We start from the raw sequence: 27,061 nt of genomic DNA, 5'->3' as shown, positions 1-27,061 counted from the left end.
AACTCAGGCACTAGGATTTCCTCAGGCTCTGGGACGACCTCAGGCTCTGGGACGACCTCAGGTTCTGGGACGTCCTCAAGTTCTGGGACGACCTCAGGTTCTGGGACGACCTCAGGCTCTGGGACGACCTCAGGTTCTGGGACGTCCTCAAGTTCTGGGACGACCTCAGGTTCTGGGACGACCTCAGGTGCTGGGACGACCTCAGGCACTAGGACGACATCAGGCACTGGGATGAACTCAGGCACTAGGATTTCCTCAGGCACTGGGACGACCTCAGACACTGGGACAACATCAGGCGCTGGGACGACCTGAAGCGCCTGTGGTTCTTGAGCGATACCCTGTGGCACCTGTGGAACACAAATGAGTCCATTTCGCGAGAAAAATGTTATGATAAAAAGATTCCGATTTTTTTCCATATGAAATTACATGTTTGTACAAAGTACTTCAGTCACAACAAAATAATAAACTAGTAGTTTTATGAACAGTAGACCTCATGCAGTATTCTTATCCACAAGTACCTGATTGAAACTATAGACCTTATGGGAATACAGCAATAGACTGGATTCTCCACACATCTGTGTAATCACTTGTCAGCTGATTTATGATGAATAATTCTATAGTCTGATTTTTACTTTAATATTGGCGTATGAAGGAGGCTCCTTTTTCCTTTTATATTATCCTTGAAATGCAAAATTTCCAAAAACCTTGTATATACATCGACGCGCAATTAAAAAAGGAACATACCTGTCAAATTTCATGAAAATCTATTACCGCGTTTCGCCGTAAATGCGCAACATATAAACATATAAACATTTGAAAATTCAAACATTTAAACATTAAGAGAAATGCCAAACCGTCGACTTGAATCTTAGACCTCACTTCGCTTGGTCAATAAAGATAAATTACATAGACTGGGCGCAAATGTACTTCTGTGGTCATTTTCGGGTAACAGCCGTGGATCTCTCTTCCTAAAGACTAGAGTAATGAAAAACGAAATTATGATCAGTTGATATCACAGGCAAACACCTCGGAAACAAGATAGCCGCCAAACATTTCAGGGTTTTTTAACATCGCTTGTATTTTAATAACCTCTCAAGCTATTTCACCGTTTACTAAACACAAATATTTGGAAAACCTTCCTCATGATTCTTCTCATATGACGGTTTTCTCTAAAGGTATATTTAATCAGATGTAATCCCCTAAACTCATAACAGATATTTTCTTTCCATTTTCTCAACTTTCATTCCATTATAATATCTTGAATGAATGATAAAAAATAATATGATAGATAGTTATTGTCTCTTAAATAGCTAAAAGCTGGAGGGATTAAAATCTATGTAAATTGTATTTATTGAGATTGTGTATTGAAATGAATAAATACATTTTTGTGATCATCTTTTCACTGTGATAAAATATTCCCAGTCTGATAATGTCAATTTTAGTTTATTTGAAAATTTTAGTCGCACATAAATTTCATGAATTGATTCATCCAGTATATTGAAACTGTGAATAACTGAACCCACCAATCTTTGTCGAATCTTTGGTCTCTCTAATTTCACAATAAAAGCAGTTAGTGACAGTCTGATAGATCCAATGACTTTCATAATAAACAAAGTGCTCAAGGACGGTGTTTTTCCTAAATGTTTCAAATACACAAATATCACTCCAATTTTTAAGAAGGGTGACTCGAGCAAACCAGAAAATTTCAGACCCATTGCTATTGTCCCTATTCTTGGAAAAGTTATTGAATCATGTCTTGTCGTGCAATTATATGAATACTTTGTAAATAATGACTTATTGTATGAACATCAACATGGCTATCGTCCCAACCACAGTACTGTCATGGCTATTGACAAAATTGTTGATTCTGTCCTCCAAAACTTTGAGAATAAAAACATAGTAGCAGCAGCCTTAATTGATCTCACCAAAGCTTTTGATTGTTTACCCTTTGAGTGAGAGAGAATGAGCTGAAGCTGATGATTATCTGATCGGAAGCAAAGGGTTGTTATTAATAGTAAATGTTCTGGCTTTAGAGATGTTGTGGCAGGTGTCCCACAAGGTTCTGTTTTGGGCCCTTTTCTTTTTCTTATTTTTATTAATGATCTGTATTGTAACATTCCAACGTTATCTGTTTTATATCCTGATGACATGACATTGATATCCTCTGACCAAAATTATGAAAAAGTTAAATCTAAGATGTTGGGAGCCCTTAACTCTGCAAAATTATGGTTTGAATCAAATCATCTAGTCATTAATGAGAGTAAGACTGAATATATATGCTTCTCCCTTAGGGCTCCGCCTGAGGATACTAATGTCAAGAATAATGTCAAACTGTTGGGTTTTACATTGGAGAGAAGATTGAGTTGGGAGCCTCATATCTTGAGTTTGTGCAGGAGACTCTCCAGAGTTGTTTTTCTTCTTAGGAGACTCAAGTTGTCTTTGAATGCTGAATCTTTGTTACTCGTGTATTATGGACTTTTCCATTCCCTCATCTCCTATGGAATTCGTCTCTGGGGCAACTCTTGTCATGCAACAAAGGTTTTTATTTGGCAAAAAAAGGCAGTGAGAGTATTGAATAACTTGAGGAACAGAGAGTCTTGCAAGGAAAGTTTCCGAAGTCTGAAAATTCTAACGTTTCCTTCTCTCTTTATTCTTCATATCTTAATATATGTTAAAATGAATATAGAATCTTTTCCGCGTCTGGGAGCCAATCATTCTTACTCCACCCGACGTGGCAATGATCTATCACTGCCTCAAATAAGACTCTCCAAGACAAGAGATAGCCATATTTTTCAACAAGCCAAAATTTATAACAATCTTTCTTTAGAAATTAGAGAGCTGCCAATCTATAAATTCAAACAGATTTTAAAAAATAAATTGACAGAGAGTGCCTACTATTCGGTGGATGAGTATCTTCAGTGTTCAATATAATCAATGCTCATTATGCAACATGTACCTTTTGATTTTTGGTAAAACTGAATAACTTATTAATTATTATTAATATAAATTGTAGTTTGTTTCTAACTAAGACAAATTGTTATTGTAATATTTTCATATATTGTACGATTTCTATTGTCTTGATGCTTAATTTTATATCATAATTTCTCTTTTATTTCACAAGAGTTGTATTATTGTCATTGTTTTTTGACGTGCTCATGCAATGTAAAGTTGTTCTGGCAATAAAGAATCTTGAATCTTGAATCTTGAATACTTGCAGCTCTATTTGATAGAACTTCAAGAACGTTGTTCTGCATTTTTAAGAATTATCAATATTTTGTTTGCTTCAAAGATTTCATATGTTATTAAAGAGAAATGTGACGGCATTCTACTCACCTGATGTGCTGGAGATGGGTTTGGCGACTGATGTGCTGGAGATGGGTTTGGCGACTGATGTGCTGGAGATGGGTTTGGCGACTGATGTGCTGGAGATGGGTTTGGCGACTGATGTGCTGGAGATGGGTTTGGCGACTGATGTGCTGGAGATGGGTTTGGCGACACTTCATCTGAAAAAGTAAGAAGCAACCAACTGAGTACCTAATGCAAGTGTTTTAGATATAATATACATATTAGATAATATAATATTCAGGAAGAAGAAGAAGAAGAAGGAGAAGAAGAAGAAGAAGAAGAAATCAAAAAGGTTGCTTACGTAACAAATATTTTGCAAATCTCAGATTCTATGAAATAATCAATTAACCCAATCTTTTTCAATCTTCAATATTTGATCTTATGACTATTCAGACAAATTACAGAAATATTTTTTTATTCTTATCTACAATATAATTATAATGAAAGAAAGAATTCCTTCGTGTTTATGCTTAAACATGTATGGGATAAGAAATTCACGAATGGCGTCTGAACTACTGGACTGATCAACTTGAAATTTTGCATAAAGATTCTTAATTTACTAAGGATTATCAAAAGCCTATTTTCATTTTTGTGATCATGTGTAGAATAAGAATATCTATGATGGTACTCTCAAAAATATTTTTGTAATCATGTTTATGCTTTTGAAGGGACGGATTCAAGGATCCAAAGGTTATTATATTTTTAATAATTGGAACAAGTTTACTTATCATGTAATACAGATAATTTTACGTATGATGAAAGCCCAATCAAATAATTTTCTATTATAAATCATTACAGTTACTAATACTTCAAATATCAGAAAATAATTAAAAAAATAGATTCAATATATTTGTGCTCCCTTGCGGAGCACCGGTTACCTGCTAGTATAAAACATTCAAAAATTAGATATCTATTTATCCTATTTTCCACGTTGTTGAACAACCATAAGTAAATCAATCGAATTCAATTAGCATAGTTTATTATAAGAAATTTTCAGTTTAAATAAATTACGATAAAACCACAATAATATCATTGTCCAATATTTTCAAAATGAGGAAACAATATTAGCCAGTACAGGTACTGATAAATTAAGTTGATGACAATCTATAGAGTTCACGACTCAGGTATCATTTTAAAGACAAGTTTCCTAGATTCATTACAGAGTGGTATGAAATAATGCTAATAACACCAGTCTTTTACTATACAGAGTGAGTCATGGGAACCTTTCAACTTTCAATAAATTGAAGACTGTTGTAGATGTAATACTGTTACTTTCAGGATAAAGTTAAGGTCAAATACTCTACCTTCTGACGTGCAACTGAATTTCAAAACCTCATAAAAGGGGGTGACTTAGGGTTTGTAACTCGAATATTTTTAATGTAAACACCCATTGTGTGGTGCATCATTTTAAAGGCCTTTTTGAAACAAGAAAGATTGCATCAATAAAAATGTTCTATGATACTTGTATCTAGAATGGCGGCTGATTAAAGTTTAAGTTTTTAAAGAGATGAATGGTTGTAACTCAAATATTTTGAACGTAAACACCTAGTATGTGGTCTATCATTTCAAAGGCCTTCTCAAAAATAAAAAGATGACATCGGTGAAATGCTCTATGATACTTTTATCCAAAATGGCGGCTGATTAAAATTTATCAATTATTTCTTTAAAAACTCAAAACTCAATCAGCCGCCATTATGTATAAAAGGAACACAGAACATTTTCATCGATGTCGGTTTACTAGTTTTGAGAAGGCCTTTGAAATGATGTATCACACAATGGGTGTCTACGTTCAAAATATTTGAGTTACAACCCCTCATTTCCTTAAAAACTAAACCTTCAATCAGCCGCCATTTTGAATACAAGTATCAATGAATTATCCACTTGTCGTAGGCATAGATGAATCCAGCCAGCTAGCAGATTCATCCTCAATTGATTTACTCAGTTTTATCTTATCAACTAATCATTTGAAATATATATTTTATCATAGGGGCACTAACAGCATGATTTTTTTCAATATACCAGAACCAGATCGGTCAGAAGAAAAAGTATGCCCAAGAGGTTATCTACCAGAAGATAGCAAGCACCAAAACTTTCTAAATTGCATGATTGAATTGAAAAATCTTTTACAACAATATGATAAAATAAACACAGATATCTTCAAAGAAGCTCTTTTAACACTTCGAACCGAAAATCTTCATGCTTCATCGTCGGTCTTCATAGAAATTGAATTGAGGAGTATGAATGTTTACGATAATGAATTGAAAATGTTCCTTCTACCAACTACTTCAAAATATAGAATGGGATTCAGTATGGTGGGAGGCGGAGCTTACGTATCATTTGACAACAGTTCTCGCAGATTTAGAAGCAATGAAAAATATATTCGAGACACTCAAGTGATGCTTAATGAGGAACTGTTGGATGCTGTTTCGAAAATTTATATATCTCGATGCAAGATAATAAGAATCAGATGGATTGATGGAATTCCAGGGAGCGGAAAAACACATCTAATTGTTGATAAACATCGACCAATGGAAGACCTTATACTAACCCAAACAAGAGCCGCAATCAAAGGAATAAGATCAACTATACAGGACGGAAATGAACTCAACTCAATCATCAATTCAAATTACAGAACTGTGACGTCGTTTCTAATCAATGGCTGCCACAAAAAATATAAGCGCGTATTCATCGATGAAGCTGTCCTTATGCACGCCGGCTTCGTGGGATTCGTCTCTGAGCTGACAGGCGCAGACGAGATAGTACTGGTTGGAGACTCAAAACAAATATCTTACATCGAGAGAAGTGGTTTACCAGCAGTCTGGAAAAATATTTCTGTTTTCGCGGATCCGGATTCTTACTAATCAGTAACCAACAGGTGTCCAATGGATGTGTGCTGTCTGTTGTCCAACTACTACAATGATATCTGCACTACAAATAAAATTATTCGATCAATTGAACCAACGGATCAATAACTAACGGAGAACCTCACAACCTACAACCACAAACTTTAATCCTCACATTCACGCAATCAGAAAAAAAATGGTACTGGAAGCTGTTAAAAACAAGGCTCCCGCTGGCTCATTAACAATACTAACTATACATGAAGCTCAGGGTTTAACGTTTAGAGATGTTATCCTAGTGAGGAAAAATACTAAACCACTCAAGATTTACAATAGCATTCAGCACATAATAGTAGGGTAGCACTTAGTAGGCATACCAACTCATTCAGATATTTAACAGTTGGAGAGCAAGATCTCATGCTGTCATTAACTCAAAAAATACAATCAGTTGAGGACAAGGATATCTACAATTGGCACACAAATAATTATAAACACAAAAACAAAATGGCTGATTTGATGGAGGATTTGGATTTATTAGACATTGAAGACTTTTCGATTCCAAATTCACAAGATGTCAACTATACAATTCAACCTTCCAACTTGAAAATCATCAATTTCAACATCAGAAGCTACAATAAAAATTTTGAAGAATTTCTTATTCAACTGGAAGTAATGAACGTGGATTTCGACGTGATAGTCTTAACGGAATGCTGGATTTCTGGTGGTGTTCCCTTGAAATCAATTAATAATTATACCTGCCTCAAAACAGAAAACTATATTCTACAGAATGATGGAGTAATAATTTATGTCAAATCCGACTGTTTTGTCGAAATAAAAGAAATTGCAGTTAGGCAAGCCAACTGTTTGAATATGCATTTAAAAATTGGGAAAGATACTTTTGTTATAACAGTGTTATATAGATCTCCATCACACTTGGACTTAACAGAATTTCTCATTGATCTGAGGCAGATTTTGGATGATAATGGAAAGTATTTTCACATCGTACTAGGAGATTTGAACATCAACACAAAAGAACCAAATCAGCACAGGCAACTGGAAGACTATGATAATCTACTCAGTGAATATGGATTCCTACATTGTATAAAGCAGGCAACTCGTATTGGAAATAATAGCGCTTCATGTATACATCATATTCTGATAAACTTTAAAAAAGATATAATACCAATAGTTTTCCCAAATTCTATCACAAATCGTTTTATAACTATTCTGGGAATTAAATATGATGCGGTGGAACACAATCACAACAGAAGAAAACCCTACTATGAAAGTATTGATTATAATAAACTTTCATTAGCACTAACGAATGAGACCTGCTGGAATTCCGTGTACCTGCAGGAGTACGCTGATAGTGCTTTGAAGAGAATGATAGAAATACTGAAGAAATACACAGAAGAATGTAAAGTTATTAATAGAGTATCGCACACAAAAAGAAAAATTGAGCCTTGGATTACGAATGGATTAATTACATCAATAAGGAAGAGAGATAATTACACAGACATAGCAAGAATAATACAGCGAATCTACAGCTTAGAGAGTATTATGGAAGGTACAGAAATCTACTAACAACTGTGATAGAAAATGCGAAGAAACAATACTTTTCAAGGCGATTTGAAACTTCCAGCAGCTCTAAGCAAACATGGAAAGAAATAAGAGAAATAACTGAAGTGCAACGGCCAAGAACACAAATCCACCAGATCAACTTGGAAGGGAGAGAATTGAAATTGGGAGATGATGATAAAGATATGGCAAATTCTTTCAATGAATTTTTTATTAGTATTGGATCAAAACCGGCCCAGGATATTCTAAATAGCTATTGTAATGGCACAGATGAGCATGCGGCAGCTGATCAGATAGTCTGCCAGTCATTATTCTTTACACCCGTTAGCGAGGACAAAATGATGAGAATCATTAATAGTCTTAAAGCTAATAGTGCACCTGGACTCGATAATTTAAAACCAGATTTTTTCAAACAGAATACAGTAGCCTCTCTCTTATCCGGACTCATCGGGACTGAGGCCAGTCCGGATAACGTTTTTTCCGGTTAAACCGACGTTCCCTAAAAGTCGTTAAATTGGTACACATATTTTGTAGTTTATAAGCCAATAATGACTTTTACGTAAAAATAATAAAACTAGACGCTTTATTATGATATCTGTGAACACAAAACACAAGAAAATAGTTAGTTGCTAAGCCTTTTTACATTTGAAATATTTAAAACCAAACAGCCATTATAACAGCAGTTTCCATTCCCTGCCAATCCAGTCCGGTTGAACCGATGTGCTGATAATTATTTTCCGGTTAAAGAGATGTCACTTCCGTGGAGTGTAGTCCGGTTAAACCGATGTCCGGTTAAGAGAGAGGCTACTGTAATACTATACTTGCCAAGCCTTTAACACATATTGCAAACAGAATTTTTGAGGAAGGTGTTTTGCCACAGTGTCTTGAGGAAGCTGTCATTTGTCCAATCTTAAGAAAGTTATCAATTGCTACAGACCCACATCATCACTCAGTACATTATCGAAAATTTTTGAAAAGTGTATCAAAACAAGACTGATCAGCTTTCTTGGAAAAATAATCTTCTATCGCCAAACCAATATGGTTTTAGATCTAGTCGCAGTACAAATGATGCTATCCACTATGTGACCACTCAGATTGCCGATAAAATAAACACTAAAGAGAAACCATTAGCAGTATTCTTAGATTTAAAAAAGGCTTTCGATACGGTGTCACATGACATTCTTCTTTCAAGGCTTGATAACTATGGAATAAGAGGAGTCGCATGGAATCTTTTCAAAAGCTACCTATCGAACGAACACAATGTGTCAGAGTCAATGAATGTATAAGCAACAAGCTGACTGTAAAGTTTGGAGTGCCACAAGGAACAGTACTAGGACCAATTCTTTTTCTTCTCTACATAAATCCATTATGCAACATGGAAATTAATGGATCAATCACCACCTTTGCAGATGATACTATTCTACTGTTCTCTGAACCGACCTGGGAGATGACCTGGAGAGAAGCCGAGACTGGACTTCAGAGGGTGTCTCGCTGGTTGAGTGAAAATCTGCTAACATTGAACCATGAGAAAACCTTCTTTCTGACCATTCCGGCGACTCAACATGGACAGCCAACAGGAGATGAGATAAGAATAAGAATAAGAATGATATTTATTCCTTTAGTGCATACAAACAATGCTATCGGAAACGTCAAAATATACATAATAAAATACATCATAATAAAATAACAGAATAAAAGTTTCATCCCATTCAGGACACAAACAATCCATATACGTCAATAAAACAATAATATCAAGAATAAAACAATCCAACGTACATAATGCATCATTTAAATATAAGCACATAGAAATATAAAAGACTACAGAGTACTATCACGTATGGTTTCCAAAAAAATGATTCTCTACTGGCAGCTGGAGGAAATCAGAAAGCGAGTATAGTGGGAACTGTAAGAGAAGGTTTTCAAGTTTTTGTCGGAATACTGTTAAAGGCAAGTTTCTGGCAGAGTCTGGCAGAATATTAAGAAGTTTCAAGGATACATGATTAGGACTAGTTAATACTTTTTTCAGTCTTGTGTAAGGTACATCTATTTATGTCTTATTTCGTGTATTATGGCTGTGGATGTCAACTCTGCATCTATATGATCCTATATCCTTCTTTACTTGAAGTAGGAGTTTGAAAGCTACCATATTGTAAACTGTCATAACTTTTTCCTTTATAAATAATGGCCTGCAATGCTCCAAATATGCTTTACCTGATATAATTCTTATAGCCTTTTTCTGTAGTAAGAACACTCTTTGCACATCTGGGGCACAACCCCACAAGACCTATCCGTACATAAAGACACTCTGAAAAAAGCGAAATAGCACATTCTTAAATAGTGTGCGGGTACACAATCCCTGAGCCTTCGAAGAAGGTATATAACCCTACTAAGTTTGGAGCAGACACTTTCTATATGAGGTATCCAAGTGAGTTCATAATCTAGTGTAATGCCAAGAAGCTTAGCACTTTTTGCACTCTGACTGATCTGTCTCAAACCAAGCACTAGCTTCTGGGTCTTGGTTGTATTCAAAAATAGACGGTTTGCCCTAAACCAGGCTTCTGCCTCGCCCTGACATCTGGACATCTTTTGTTCAAGAGCACTGAGATCCACATCAGCAGTAACTAATGATGAATCATCACTAACTAAACACTAACTAATTAATAATACACACAAAAAAACTAACAAAACCTACTCTAGAACATGGTACGCCATAGTGGAATAGATCAATTTCCACACAGAAAAAACTGAACAAGTAGAGGACACATTATAAGAATTTTTTTGTAACTTACTATTGTATGTTATATTGTGAGTTATCTAATATTTTGTGTAATTGATGTTGTAGTTTTAGTTTTTTTTGGAAATAAACATTTATTTATTTATCATAGAACATTTTTATCGATGTAATCTTTCTTGTTTAAAAAATGCCTTTGAAATGATGTACCACACAATAGGTGTTTACATTTAAAATATTCAAGTAACAACCCCTAAGTCACCCCCCTTATGGGGTGTTGAAATTCAGTTGTACATCAAATGGTAGAGTATTTGACCAATAACTTATCCTGAAAGTTACAGTATTATATTTATTGAAGGGTTCCCATGACTGACTCTGTATATTGAAATGAGGGATGTGCACGGAAAGGTGGGTGATTTGCAAGTAATCTTACAATATTTTATGCACGTAGATATCAGGATAAATAATTGTACCAGAGTTACCAAGGACATTAATCATAAATGGAAGAAGATAATAGAAATGATAGGACGAGTTCAACTTAGCAATTATTATGAATGGCAGGATTGAGGGTGACGCACATTCAGAATTTACTTGATAGCAATCTTATATCTCTATTTATATCAATAGCAGAGGTGCAACAGTAGCCTAATTGATTTGTCATGTTTTCATTAGTGTCTAGATATTGTTCAAAATTTTTATGTCATTACTGAATGTTTCTCAGATCATATACTCATTTGCGTAAAGTTGAGAAAAACAGAGAATGACCGCAATTCTTTTAACCCCGTTTTGTCGAAATTGAAATTGGAAAGATTAGGTAATATTATCAGGGTTGAAGATTGTAGGAAGAATCAGACGTAATGTTGATATCAGAGAAAACCCTAATTGATTGTTTTATTGAACCATCGTGATAAACCTCTGATGGGCCCTAATTTTACAATGTTTCTCCAAAAAAAAATGAGAAATCCATATTAAAAGACATTAATGAATCAGTACAAAAGCAGGTTCCTATACAAACGCTACAAAAAACTGTGGTGAGAGGTAGTATCTTTAAAGTCAGTCATAAGTATGAAATGCAATGATAATTGCATTGAAATTCATCTAGTGTCTTCACACATCAAAATTTGTTTTGTGATGGTTGAACATCGATAAACTTCTTCACAAATTTTATATATAAGTCTTTTTAAAAGTACTCTTACGGAAATCGCAGAGAAGGGGAAAAACGTTGTTCAGTACTCAGCTAGGAGACTGTACAGGTATCAACTATCCTCCATAGAAGGCAGTGACAAGGCAGACAATCGGCAACACTGTATTCCTATCTTTCGCACTACCATCGTAGCGAAGACCACACAATAGGAAAATCAATCAACTTCGGAAATATAAGTGAATAAGTCAGGAGAGTACTACAGTAGTGAACCGTTAAAAATATCTGGCCCTTCTGAGATTCGAACTCGGGCCACTGGTTTACGAAGCCAGCGTGTAGACCACTAGACCACGGCTCCTCCACAGAACAAAACAGTTCAAATCGAAAGACCCCCCTCATAGGTCGTACAGTTGAGGCTTTTCGCGTTTCTAGCTGTTAAAACTACCAGGGCCGCAGAGCACACTAGCACTTGCTTTGTGGTTATAATGGTAGTGAAGAAAGATAGGAGAGAACAACGTAGCCGATTTTCTGCCTTGCCACTGCCATTCATAGAGGATAGATGATGCCCGTACATCTGATGTAATATTAACTGCTCATTCTTGTTAAAAATTATCAATTATAATTTATTTGTCAAGAAAATGTATTTTTCATTGAATGAATAACAAATTTCCATAATTGAGATTGAATACTTTGTTAATTAAAAATATTTCTACATTATTGGAAAACGATCTAGAAACGTTGCGAAGCTAGAAAAGAATAGCGCTATCTGCCTTGTCAAATGATAGACAAGGATACTAAAGTAAAAAACTAAAGTTAATCAAATACTGTCATTATATAACGTGAACCTCACTATAATATTTTCGTTTTCAAGTTTATTTCTCATTTATTTTCAAAGAAAGACAAGAAAGTAAAACACTAAGGGCCGGATTTAGCTATATTTATTCCGGATTAAAGTCCTATAAGACTTTAAACAGCTGGAGTCAGAAAATTGGTTTTCAAAAACGGGGCGTATTCGCAGTCATTGTCATAGTCACGTTTGAATTAAATTTCGAAAAACTAGAAAATTGAACACAAAATAAAATAAAGAGAAAATAGTGTAAATTTTCAGCTATTTTGAATTAGGAATGTCTAATCTCATCAAGGAAAAACGTTTCCAATTCATAGAAATGACAAAATAAAAACTGCGACTACTGTTATAAAAGCTGCGACTACGCCCCGTTTTGGAAAGCCAATTTTCTGACTCCAGCTGTTTAAAGTCTAGGACTTAGCTAAATCCCGAGCTCGGAAACCGGCCCTAAATTTAATCAAATACTGTCATATAGGAGACGATATGTCGTCAGTCCCGACTACCTAAAAAGTGGTCGTCATCTCTCATCATCATCCCTCTCACTCATTAGCCACGCACAAGCCTAAGAGCTTATGTGGGCATCACCCTCAAAATTTGTTTTGTGATGGTAAACATCGATAAACTTCTTCACAAATTTTATATATAAGTCTTTTTAAAAGTACTCTGACGGAAATCGCAGAGAAGGGGAAAAAACGTTGTTCAGTACTCAGCTATGAGACTGTACAGGTATCAACTATCCTCCATAGAAGGCAGTGACAAGGCAGACAATCAGCAACACTGTATTCCTATTTCTCTTCACTACCATCGTAGCGAAGACCACACCATAGGAAAATATCAACTTTGGAAATATAAGTGAACAAGTCAGGAGAGAACTACAGGAGTGAAACGTCAAAAATATCTGGCCCTTCTGAGGTTCGAACTCGGGCCACTGGTTTACGAAGCCAGCGTGTAGACCACTAGACCACGGCTCCTCCACAGAACAAAACAGTTCAAATCGAAAGACCCCCCTCATAGGTCGTACAGTTGAGGCTTTTCGCGTTTCTAGCTGTTAAAACTACCAGGGCCGCAGAGCACACTAGCACTTGCTTTGTGGTTATAATGGTAGTGAAGAAAGATAGGAGAGAACAACGTAGCCGATTTTCTGCCTTGCCACTGCCATTCATAGAGGATAGATGATGCCCGTACATCTGATGTAATATTAACTGCTCATTCTTGTTAAAAATTATCAATTATAATTTATTTGTCAAGAAAATGTATTTTTCATTGAATGAATAACAAATTTCCATAATTGAGATTGAATACTTTGTTAATTAAAAATATTTCTACATTGTTGGAAAACGATCTGGAAACGTTGCAAAGCTAGAAAAGAATAGCGCTATCTGCCTTGTCAAATGATAGACAAGGATACTAAAGTAAAAAACTAAAGTTAATCAAATACTGTCATTATATAACGTGAACCTCACTATAATATTTTCGTTTTCAAGTATTCAATCAAGCTCATTTATTTTCAAAGAAAGACAAGAAAGTAAAACACTAAGGGTCGGATTTAGTCCTATATTTATTCCGGATTAAAGTCCTATAAGACTTTAAACAGCTGGAGTCAGAAAATTGGTTTTCAATAACGGGGCGTATTCGCAGTCATTGTCATAGTCACGTTTGAATTAAATTTCGAAAAACTAGAAAATTGAACACAAAATAAAATAAAGAGAAAATAGTGTAAATTTTCAGCTATTTTGAATTATTTAGGAATGTCTAATCTCATCAAGGAAAAACGTTTCCAATTCATAGAAATGACAAAATAATAACTGCGACTACTGTTATAAAAGCTGCGACTACGCCCCGTTTTGGAAAGCCAATTTTCTGACTCCAGCTGTTTAAAGTCTAGGACTTGGCTAAATCCCGAGCTCGGAAACCGGCCCTAAATTTAATCAAATACTTTCATATAGGAGACGATATGTCGTCAGTCCCGACTACCTAAAAAGTGGTCGTCATCTCTCATCATTATCCCTCTCACTCATTAGCCACGCACAAGCCTAAGAGCTTATGTGGGCATCACCCTCAACATTTTTATTATAATTATAACGTGAACCTCACTATAATATTTTCGTTTTAAATTATTCAATCAAGTTCATTTATTTTTAAAGAATTTTATAGTATTGACCCTAATATCACTATATCACTTTATATTACAGAAATTACATCATCACATACAACAGTACAAGAGGCTTTTACTCTTTATGGAATTTTTTCAAGAACCTATCTTTACGTATCTATCTCGAGTGGCAAAAGGTTAAAGAATCTTGGCCCATGAACCATTTTTTTTAAATAATGTACAACTAGCTCTTGGGAGCATTACCAACTGTTGAGTTACTAGACGCAATAATTGAGTACTGGCTCTCACATCCCCTCCAATTTAGTATCTGCCACCACTCATTCTATAGACCAGTGCAATGCCCTGTTCAAAGTGAAAAAGCTCTCATGATCTGCTTAAAAATAAAAAAAGAAATGAGTTTGTCGATGCACACCAAGTATGACTCTCACCACAGCCTTAAAGTTAAATTTGGTCTTAAATTGGAGATATAATTTGGGGCCAACATGCAATTCCAATAGTGTAGCTGAGAGTTGACAAAAGTTGATAACTGGCTCATGACACTAAAAGGCAGGAACTATCGCAGATGACAGAACTTTTTTAGAGATGACAGAACTTTCTTCTAAGAGAATTAATAATATTGTTAACGGGTATATAGGGCCCCAGAGACCCTATAAAAGTCACTGAACTTTTCGGAAGTTTAATAACTTGACCTATTAGGGAAATTATCTTATCATAGATTCCAAACTACAACCAATACCTTATCAGGGGAAATCATCGTATTGCATGGATACCAAACTTAAGAAGAAGAAGAAGAAGAAGAAGAAGAAGAAGAAGAAGAAGAAGAAGAAGAAGAAGATTTTGGTGTCGGCGAGATATTCGCAATTGAGAAATTGGCCATTTTATGTGTATTGGAATATGGGCTTTAGAACACTCAACAATAAATTTTCCACTTTTCGACCAAATTTGACTTATGATGCATGATTTTGGACTGCCTTGACGAACCGAGAAGAATGAAGTGTAGCACGATGGAATCTGAGCATTGTGTCTGAAGTTATAAGTGTTTGAAATTTTGATCCTTGAGGTGTCCTTAAGTATCAGTTCGGAGCTCGAACGGAAAGGTGTATTGATTTTGTCCTCTCTTATCGCCAATGATTAGACTGTAACTACCTGATCCGTCTATGGACTATTCTATTGAATTGAGCATTCTAATTGAGTTAATTCGTGAGCTTTTATGACAGTTTGAAATTATCACTTTGAGTTGTGTTAGTTGTTGTGTATTAATTGAGTTATTCATGACAGTTTGAAATTATTACTTTGAGTTGTGCTTATAAAACTGTTCCAAATTCGTAATAGTATGAGTGCCTGTGGAAAGTGCAACCAACCGGTTAATCGATCTGACGTAGCTGATGAACTCTTCTGTAAGGAGTGTAATTTTTATTTTCATATAGCTTGTCTTAATATAAAATCAAGTGATTCATCATTTTTAAAAAACTCATCGTGGTGCTGTCCTGGTTGTCTTGAACAACAGCGTACAGCGAGACAACACTCGTTAGATAGCACACCAGTTAAAACTAACGTGACCCCCGAGTCAAACTCTTCGAATATGACCGATCCTACTGTCTCAATGGAGTCTTTGGAGCAATTAATTAGAAATAGTCACTCGCAGTTCTCCGCCAGTATAGAGGAGTTAAAAAATATAATTAAAACCGGTCAGGATGGGCAGAGTGAACTTAGTAGTGTGATTAGTAAGCAGAGCAAGATAATTGATCGTCAGCAGCAGCTCATAGATTCACTTGGGATTGAAATTAAAGAAGTTCGTGAGCGACTGCAGTCTACTGAGGATCGTCTCGATGACCAAGAGCAGTATACCAGAAGGAATACGCTTGAGATCCACGGTGTTCCCGGGAAGGCAGAAGAAGATGCGATGGAGACGATTGCTGAGGTGGGACGAGCGGTGGGCTTGAACGTGACGCCGAGTATGGTGGACGCCTGCCATCGATTGCCGATTCGTACGGGAGGACGTCACGCGGCGGATGCGGCTGGCGGCTGTATGCGGCCGGGCCCCCCTGCGGCCATCGTCGTCAGATTTGTGAGACGTTTCGATGCTGATCAGTTCATGGAGCTGAGAAGAAAGATAGGCGTCCTCAGAAGGCAACAGGTCCACGGTTTTGAAGGTCAAGGCCCAATCTACATCAATCGCAGTCTCACTGCTAAGAGAAGAAAACTTCTAGGGATGGCTCGTGATCTTAAGAAGAAAGGAGTAATCAAAGATGCATGGGTTGATCGGACTGGATGTGTTCGTATCCGTAAAAGTGAAAATGATAGGTCATCGACAGTGATAAGAAATGACAATGATTTAAACTTCCACAAGCTTTAAATTATCTCTCCTCAAATGAGCTTTAATTTTCAATCCATTTGTACTGGAGTCACGGATATATTATTATTTTTCCTACAGTTACCTTGAAAAGTGACCATTCCTGCACTGATTACAGAACGCAAAGAATCACTTTTCCGCTCTAGTGCGCAAAGTATTACTTTGCGTACTCTTAATATTTTGCGTATTAAGTGTATCCCAATCCGCTGTTGACATTCTTGGTGTGTATTTTGAATGCAAATTTGTTCTATCAATATTTTTTCTGATTCTCAAATGAATAAAAATGAGAACATATTAAATTATACATTTTGAATATTATTAATTATTCATTACATCAAATAATTTTTTTTCATTCATAAATTGATTGATTGGAAAATTATTTAGAAATTAAGATTCACTCGAAATTATTCAAATTTTCAAATTAATTGGATTAATTTAATTTTTAATTCGAATAAATTATCGTTTATTAATTTTCAATTGGATTATCAAGTTAGAATGAATTAAATTTGTTATTAATGACAAAATTATACAGACAAACATATGGATTTCAGCCATCATTTCACCCATAATTAACCACTTCTCATATTTGATGGTGACTGTAGGAGAAATTTAATGTGAACTAAGTGAGCAAAGTTACTCTGCTGCACTCAAGAAACCATTCCGCCCTTCGCCTACGGCTCGTGCGTAAACGTTTCTTTCAGTGCAGCAAACTGTCACTTTGCGCACTAGTTGCACAATAATAACTATTACAGTTTCAGGTAAACGGCCAGTTTGTTACTTGTGAACTTTGTTACTTATACAAACTTTTTATTCAGTTTTTCACTGGTGATCAGGGGTTGAGGGGTGGTGGAGTACTTGTTGCTGTTCGCAGTTCTCTTAAGGCCGTATTATTATCAGAATTTTCATCACCGGTTTTTGAATCTATCTGGATTAAGATTTTATTAAATAATAAAGATCCGTACTACATCAACGCTGTTTATTTTAAACCATCGACTTCCTATGAGATTTATCTTCGATATTTTGAAGTGATTGAATCATTCAATGAAATTTCAAATAACAATGTAATAGTAATTGGTGACAGGAATATTCCCGAAATAGGTGGCTCTAACTTTGACTTCAGTAGAGGGTCTCATAAAGCATTCGTCTTGTCTGCTGTATGCAGATGATGTGAAGATCTTCAGGGTGATTAGGTCTGAAATTGATTGTCAGCTGCTTCAAAGTGATGTAGATGGTTTGTTTGATTGGTGCTTGAGAAATCAGCTTTTGTCTTTCACAACACAAAGAGATCCGCAAACTCCCATCTATAGAATCAATAACCAAATAATTAAGTGAGTGAACCATTTTAAAGACCTTGGTGTAATTTTTAATCCTGAGCTCAATTTCAATCATCATGTGAGAAGTTTATGTTCCAGAGCATGTCAACAAATTGGATTCATTCGGAGAACCTGCTCTCAATTTGATAATCACAATATTCTTATCCTATTATATGGGACACTTATCAGAAGTTCATTAAACTACTGCTCTGAAGTATGGCATCCATATCTCGCCTTTCATAAGCTGGAATTAGAAAGAATTCAAAGTAGATTTTTAAGGTTTGTATATTTAAAGCGTTTTAAAATGTTCTGTCCTTTCAATTTTCCCACAGCTAACCTAAGAGCCATATTTGATATGCAATCCCTGGAAGCATCTAGGAGCTGTAAATTGCTTTTGTTCCTATAATATATTGAACAACCGTGTTCAATCAACCTACCTCCTTTCATTGCTGAATATATATGTGTCTTCAGTTTCACGGCGTTCCGGCTTCAGATTTCTTCCTCCCCAATGCAACTCCAATAGTCACTTCAATTCTCCAATCAACCGCATGATGAATCTTTATAATTACCATAGTTTTCATCAAGACCTTCACTTTGTGACTGAACATATTAGTGGTCTGAAAATTTTGCGAAGTGAAGAGCTACAAGACCTAACCTATTTGTGTAACCATATCTAAATTGGGGAGAGGAATAGCACAAGGTTACCTTATTTTTCCTCTCCCTATCATTTATATGATGTATACTTATTATATCAATCAATAAAACAAAATAAAGACCTTTTTCATATGAATCCTAGTCAGTTCAAGAAGGCATGTAAGCAGCTTCACCCAATGTGACACCTATTTTTCCCACGCTAGACCTCATCAACTTACATAGAGTACCATATTTAGTAGATGACTTCCTCCCATTCTTAGCTCTGTTATCATTCACCTCATTGTTATTCTTAATATTTATTTTCAGCATATGATTCACATCATTCTTGGAATGTTATTTGTAATTTCTTGATTCCCCTCTTATTATTTTCTCATATTGTAAATGGTTTCTAGTATATAGTATACTATCTAGTATTCAGTATATTTAGTTTCTCATAACATTTTTACTCTTCACTAATATGAAATGGTTTTTTCCTTGTTTCTTTCTTTCGATTTTCAATTTTTTTTTAAAGTGATTATTGTAATTTTTTGAATAGGGAGCAATTTTTGGGGTTTTCCCGTATGCTCCCATATTAAGTGCGCCTCTCCACTAGGAAATACCGGTAATGAAATGAAGTGCATTTAACGGGTGATTCTCATAGAACATACTCTTATGAACTTATGTCATTGTGCGAAATATCAATGTGAAGGCTATGTAGTTGGTGATGATGGTTGAAGCTGGAAAATTAGGTGTTTTTCACAATACAAGGAGCATTGTTGTCAGGTGTACCTGGAAATCTATATAAGATAGAGCGCTCTACCTGATCTCAGATCGTAGAGCACAAAACTACGCCCAGAGGGATTTTGAATTATGCATCTAAATGGTAACAATCGGAAGATATTGTTGATCAAAAACTAAAATTCATCAAAATTGATTTTTTCTTCAAATTTCACTCATTTTTGAAAATCATAACTCAGTTCTCATTGGAGATAGAGAGTTCCGAATGATCTCATTTTATTCAGAATTTCATAATCTAGAAAAAAAAGGCGTGTGCAAATTTTTCTGTCCGATTACGAGATTTGGCAGAAATAGCTGAAAACTGGAAAATGAGCCGAAAATACGAGGTTTTTGGGCCACCCTGTATCTAGGACAAGGAAATTGGTTCTGGACTTCTCTTATGTACCCAAATAGTATATTTTTCAAAATCTGAACTACAATATAAATTGCAAGCACACCCCCTTTTTTATGTCTATATTGACTGAAGTACTATCAGGCAATATTCAGCTATACACCGATCAAATTGAATAATATTCAGCAGTAGAATCAATACTTATTGTTCCAAACATTATTTAAAATACTGGCGAATCACGAAAATCAAACAATACAGTCACACAAATTTGATATCTAATTTTATTTCATCTAATTGAAAACGATACAATGTATGAATTACAAAAATAATAGATAAGCAAGAAATACATAATAAGATTCCAGCCAACACATAGACTCTGAAATTAACTCGTTTTCAATCTGACAATGCCAGCTAGATTTGTACGCTGGATCAGGTACATATAGTACTACACTGATAGCAAAGGTGTCCACCACTTTTCTACAAATAAATTGTATTTACTTAAAACCAATAGATTACCAATATTCAGAGAACATACAAGATGCTTCTTTCAGAATAGAAATCGTTTCCCGGAATATAGAATTGAAGTAGACAATATAGAGAGAATTTATTGAGACTATAGATACAGTAGATCACAAATAATTTTCATGTATATTCATCAGTATTTTCCCATTTCAGAGGCCTAGTTTTTATATAAGAATGTTTTCTTCCGCTTCTTCTGAGACTATAGATACAGTAGTTCACAAGTAATGTTCATATATTCATCAAGTATATTCCCATTTGAGAGACCTAGTTTTTGAATATTTTCTTCTGCTTCTTCAATAACTTTCTTTTCCTGGTCTTTCAACTCCAATATCCTGGAAAAATTGAGTTTGAAGAATAGGAAATTATGCTGAATAAACCCCAACACATAAGAATAGTGGGGTACACTTTATTTATTTGAATACTTTTGAATGTGTAAGAATCATTTCAATTTTGAATGGTTCCAAGTTTATCAATTTTCAATTTCAATTTCAATTTATTTATTCACACACACACACACAACACACACACACACCACACACACACACACACACACAACACACACACACACATAAGATACATCAATATGAAATAAAAATTAATTACATTAATAAAGAAACATTACAGTATAAAATAAATAACATAAATATGAGAACACATTACAATATTAGAAGGCAAATTATACATGTTTTGTGGTGAAGAAGGGTAGAGGATCAAAAGTTCTTCCAACTATGGCCATCCATGTCATAGGAAGGCTTTTGATCCTTGGAATTTTTGGAAAGGATTGGGAAAGGTATGTGATAGAGCACAAGTAGGGGAAGTGAGCGCACTAATCAGAAAAGTTCTCTGTTAACTTTCTCAAAGGTAGAAGAAGTAGTTAATTTTGATCCAAGCATTGATATCTGTTTTTACTTTTTTTGTTATCTTGGCACAGCTAATAATTTGTTCAGGAATTTTATTTATAATTTTAGTGTTTAAATATATGAGTTGTCTTCTAATATTTTCAATGTTAGTATGATAGATTAGGTACTTATTAGAGGTGGGTCTTAAATTGTATTGATTATTGATAGTATTATTAGTGCAAATGAAATTATTTTTATATTTAAATATATACTTCACTACATCCATTACATACAACTGTCTAACTGTCAACACGTTAAACTCTTCAAAAGTCAGGTTGGTTGGGAAAAGTCTAGGCTTATTTAAGATTGTTTTAATGATTGATTTTTGAATTATGAAAAGCTCTTCCAAGTGGGAATTATAACAGCCCCCCCATACTGTAATACCATACTGAATTATGGACTGTACCAGTGCAAAGTATACCATTTTAAGATGACTTGAGTTTAGAATTTTCTTTTGCTTCGTAGAAATTATAAGAAAGATATCTGATTCTTTTGCATAAAAATTTGATATGGATGTCCCACTTCAAATATTCATCTATTATGACGCCTAGATATTTTGTGCTTGTTACTCTTTTATTATGGGACAAGTTCATGTTGCAGTTTGAATGTAGTCTCAGATTCATATTTTCGTCGGGTTTACCAGTTGTATTGAGTGCAAAGGTGATGTAATTGGTTTTATCAATGTTCAAGCTCAAAGTGTTTTTGTCTAACCATTTTTTAATGAGAAAACAATTCTGTTCTGCAATTTCATGAGCCTCGATCCACGATTTTCCATAGAAAACAGCTGCAGTGTCATCTGCGAATGATATAGTTGTTGAGTTTTTTAGTTTCAGGCTCAGTAAATCATTCACATAAATAATGAAAAGGATTGGTGAAAGTACAGTTCCCTGAGGCAACCGTAAGAGGTCATTTTAGAGGTATCAGTACATCCATTTATTGTTAAAGACTGTGTTCTATCTCTCAAATAGCTTTTAATTAATTCTAGAAAAATTCCCCTGAAGCCATATTTCTCGAGTTTATTGTAAAGGGAGTAATGTGGAATAGTATCAAAAGCTTTTTTGATATCCAAGAAAACCGCTATAGATTTGTAATTAGAATTCAGGTTTTGTGAAACAGTATTAGCAAATTTAATTAATGCATCTTCCGTACTCTTCTCAGCCTGAAATCCAAATTGATTTTCATTTATTATTTTATGTTTGCTCAAAAACATGACTAATCTCTTCTTTATAATCTTTTCCATAATTTTCGCCAGATTACTGATAAGACTGATTGGTCTGTAATTGCCAGGATTTGATGGATCTCCTTGCTTGAAGAGAGGTTTTATTTTGGCTTTTTTGAAGTGTTTGGGGAAGTAGCCTTGCTCAAAACATTTATTAAAAAATCGTGGCTAGTGGTTGTGAAATAGTGTGGCCTATTTGCTTGAGTACTGTGTTATTGTGATTATCCATTCCTGGGGCGCAATTATTCTTCAGCTCTTTTATTGTCTCTTCAATTTCTTTAGAATCTGTTGGTCCCTATGAAGAAAGAATTCAGTAGATTTGTTTCGGTTATATCGTTGTAGTGATCAAAGTTGGGAGAATTCGCTAGTTCATTGTTCAAAGATATAGCCTGTCTTTCACCAACATTGGTAATGTGGTCATTGAGCCTGTTGGCCTCAACTCTGATCCTGTTACACTCCTTTTTTCCTTCCCCGATTGCCTCATTAATACTCCTCCAAAGCTTTGAACTATTGTTTTGACATTGCTCTATTTTAACTTTATAATATTTCTCCTTTGCTTCACTTATGAGCCTATTCAATGTGTTCCAATAAATTCTGTATTCATTTAATGAATCAGCATTTGCAGGACCTTTCCTTATTCTATCATGCATTCTATCCCGTATAGTAATTGATCTTATTATTCCTTGCGTTATCCAAGGCTTCAAAGGGCGATTTCGGCGAGGAATGTTTATCTCAGTTTTGACTGAATTAATAATACCATTTAACCGTTCCACAAACTTGTCAACAAGTATATCTATATCTTCATTTCCAAAAATTGTATTCCAGTTTTCTTTTCCAATTTTTCAGCAAGAAGTCTGTAGTTGTATGATTTTTTATGCTGTTTGCAGGCATATTCCTATTTGAAGTGGATTCGGGATTCCGTTCATTACCTAAATGTAATAGAACCGAATAATGATCCGTTATTGTTGTCTTGAAGATGTTCCCAAATATAAAGCTGAAATTGCTATTTGTGTTTTTGAAAAAGATATGATCTATGCACGATTCAGATGTGGTTGATACTCTAGTACTTCCATTTATATGAGATTTAAAGCCTTTGCTCATTAAAATATGCATGTATTCCTGAACCTGTATACTAGTTGATTGAATATTTATATTTATATCACCAACCATACAAACACTCATTGAATTGGGTATATTGTCAAGGAAATGGTTTAGGCTGTTGACAAAATTCTCGGTGTTATGATTACTGGGTGATCTATAAATTCCTATAACTCTGAACATTTTATCATTTGGTGTTTTCAAGTCCAAGCACAACGAGTTTGCATCAACAATGTCACAAGCGATCACACTGACATCAATATTATCTCTAATATAAATGCACAGACCGTCGCATTTGTTAATTTTCGAATATTTATTTACTTCGGTGTAACCTGGGATCTTGTAAGTAAATGGAATGTTCTCGGTTAGCCAAGTTTCAGTAAGAACTATTACATGGATATCTGTTTTTAAGCTGTTTATACAACAGATTAACTGATTGAAATTTGCATGAAGGCTGCGGATATTGGTCGAGAAGATATTTAAGAATTCAATATTTTTTCCATTTATTGAAGGAACCTAATTGATATACTCATCGATTTCAGGAGTGATGTTATCAATTTCCAGCAAAGTAAGAATTTCATCAATATCAGCCATGATCAAGTCTGTTATCAAGCATGCATAATCTATCCCTGTTCCACTTTTCAAGATCAGTTTCATTTGTTGTTCTTAATTTATCAATGAGTTTGTCTATTGCATCTTTTTCTACACTCGTAGTTAAATATCTGAAAGTATTGGTGTGGCGTGAAAGAGCAACTATTGCATGTTGGATACTGTTATAAATGTCTCTGTTCCGGTAATCTACTCTAATTAATACTACGTTTTTAGATGTTAGTCCTTGCGCTTCGTGAATAGTATGAAGTTTCCATCCTTTCCAAGTATTTTCTCCCCAATTTAGTGCTTCATCTACTCTTTGTTTCTCCTCCTGTGTGAAGGTCAAAAAAGGGTCTCCGAGAATATAAAATGATGTTCACCTAATCTGTGTGTCGGAAGTATGGATGAGATTTTACTATTTAGCGTAGCGATGATGTTATAGTGGGGGGAAAGTGCATAGCAAACATCTACTTGGCATCTGCGGGTTTTTGAAAGGTATGCATACGGCTCACAGAAGCCACACATTTCATGCCATTTCGTTTCCAAGGAGCTTCTCTCAATGTAAGGTAACTGTTGTGAGTCACCAACTAAAATTATTTCTTGTGCTTTACTCAATTCAGCTATGTAACCAATGTAACCAGCATGCATTAATAATACTTCATCAATGAAAACTCTTTCATACGTTTTTTCACCCGAGCTATTTATAATGTAAGATCCCACAGTTCTATAATCTAAGTTTATGCTCCTTTCATCATCGATAACATGCATCCTAACCACTTCTTCACGAATAGATTTTATGCCAGCTCGTGTTTGACTAAGGACAAGGTCTCTTCCAGGATTATGCTTAGAAACTATGAAGTAGGATTTCCCACAACCAGGTACTCCGTCATACCATTTAATATTGGGTAACTTACAATCCTTAAAATTTAATTTAGTTAGTTCGCTAATAATTTTCCATTAAGCATAAGTATTGTATCTTTGGTCACCAGGACGTATCTTTCCATAGTTTCAAATCTTGATTGGTGGGGCTGGAATTTTACGTACTTCCCTCCCTCTTCCAAGCAAAAACCCGTTGTGTAAACTAAGTTTGTTCTGAAAAGAAATCGCTTTATTGTATTATCGTAAATATTCATACTCCCTTTCAAAACATTCATAATTTCTCCGTTCGAGCTTGCAATGTTGGATTGTGTTATTGTTGAGAGAAGTTGTTTGTATATCTTCGCATTTTCTGTATCAGTCTTTTGAATAATGTGACGAAGTTCTATCATAGAGTTTAAGTAAACTTCGAGTTTTGTCCCGGGAAAAATCCTAATGGGGTTTCAGGTGGACATTTTGAACTATCAGAAGCATCAGGGATGTTGAGGAATTTAAGTTCACAATAGCCACGGTACGCGAATACAAATCTAAGACTATCCGCCTCCAGCACATTACTCAATAGACTAGTGGCAGTCATCTCAAGAAAATCATTGAAACAATCAACACCAACAATTAATGGATAATTTGTTTAAGGTTTTGAAAATTGAAAAGAAGTTGAGCTCAGTTTAAATTATAATTAATAAATTGATAAATAAAAAAATTAGCAATAGCTCCATGAGTTATGAGCCCCGAAATGTAGATCTCGCCCAAGTTCTAAATTGTATAGGAATATTCAACTCAACCTGTAAAACTCTTAAAAGTAGAGTAAATCTTGTATATAATTGAAACAACATTTCAATTATAATTAAGATTTATATCTTAAAACAGAAACATTTTTAATTGAGTTATAAACTTTGATTTTGATGATAAAATCATCATATACATGCATATTCTCATTTGTAATGTTGATAACGCTTCAGCAATGTAAGCTGCAGGCCCCTGGGAATTTGGAATTACATTCCTGTATGTGCCGGAAATTATTGAAAATGATCATTTACTTGCATAAATTATAGAGATTCTAGTAAAAAACAGTGGAACAATTAGAGTGAAATAGCTCATGATAATGGAAAATAGAAAAAATGTTGAATTACCATTTGAATCAGCCATCTTTCCTGGAAACTTGTGCAGGTGAGAGGTGTTCAGAAGCCGGTCAAGCGTGTCAGTTGTTGACCTGTTAGAGTTGCAGAGGTAACTAATCATAAATCACCGGGAGAACGGGATAGGTAGCGCCCTCGCGACCATGCTCCCTAGCGCCCGGGGTGGGATTTCGATAAAAATATCTTGGTTCCGATATTATCAGTATCGTTATCGCTAGTCTCGATAATATCGTAATATCGATATCAACTATTCGATACTATCGAAACTACTTATACGATAATGCAATATTTCACAATTCGCATCAATACATCGCGGTTTCAAGTATCATAATCACTCACTGTTCTATGTATGCTACAGAATGAAAGTATTTTACTCGCATCCTCACAGAAACCTCAACTTTTGTTATTGATATTCGATATATCAAAAGTATCGATATCTCATTCCGATATATCGGTGATATCGATTAGTAAAATATTTTTGTCATGTTCACACGATTCTAGCGGATAGTCAAGTTGACTCGCTAGTCAATAACTGTAGTACCTCTTTGTTCTTACTATAGTGAAGTCCACATTATAATGACAGTGAAGAAAGATAGCGAAACAGTGTTGCCAAGTCTATGTCAAATTGACTCCATTGTACACGGATTGTACACAGCTGTATTCAATGCATCCCATTAAATTTGATCTAATATTATTT

At 34.9% G+C, this 27,061-nt stretch overlaps 1 protein-coding gene across 1 annotated transcript in view; it reads right to left on the bottom strand.

The window, feature by feature from the left end:
• Nucleotides 1–26,424, bottom strand: part of LOC120354376 (protein TsetseEP-like) — a 27,123-nt gene extending 699 nt beyond the window's left edge. Inside the window, exons 1-3 of the mRNA XM_039441432.1 lie at nt 26,359–26,424; nt 3,334–3,503; nt 4–347 (exon numbers count right to left, since the gene is read on the bottom strand). Of these exons, the coding sequence (XP_039297366.1) occupies nt 4–347; nt 3,334–3,503; nt 26,359–26,374 (530 nt within the window). The 5' untranslated portion in view covers nt 26,375–26,424. The remainder of the gene's footprint in view (nt 1–3; nt 348–3,333; nt 3,504–26,358) is intronic.
• Between the last annotated feature and the right edge of the window lie 637 nt (nt 26,425–27,061).

The sequence above is a fragment of the Nilaparvata lugens genome, chromosome X (assembly GCF_014356525.2).
Source record: "Nilaparvata lugens isolate BPH chromosome X, ASM1435652v1, whole genome shotgun sequence".
Lineage (NCBI taxonomy): Eukaryota > Metazoa > Arthropoda > Insecta > Hemiptera > Delphacidae > Nilaparvata > Nilaparvata lugens.
Note: the sequence above shows the minus strand (reverse complement) of the source record. Positions and strands in the feature narration are given on the sequence as shown.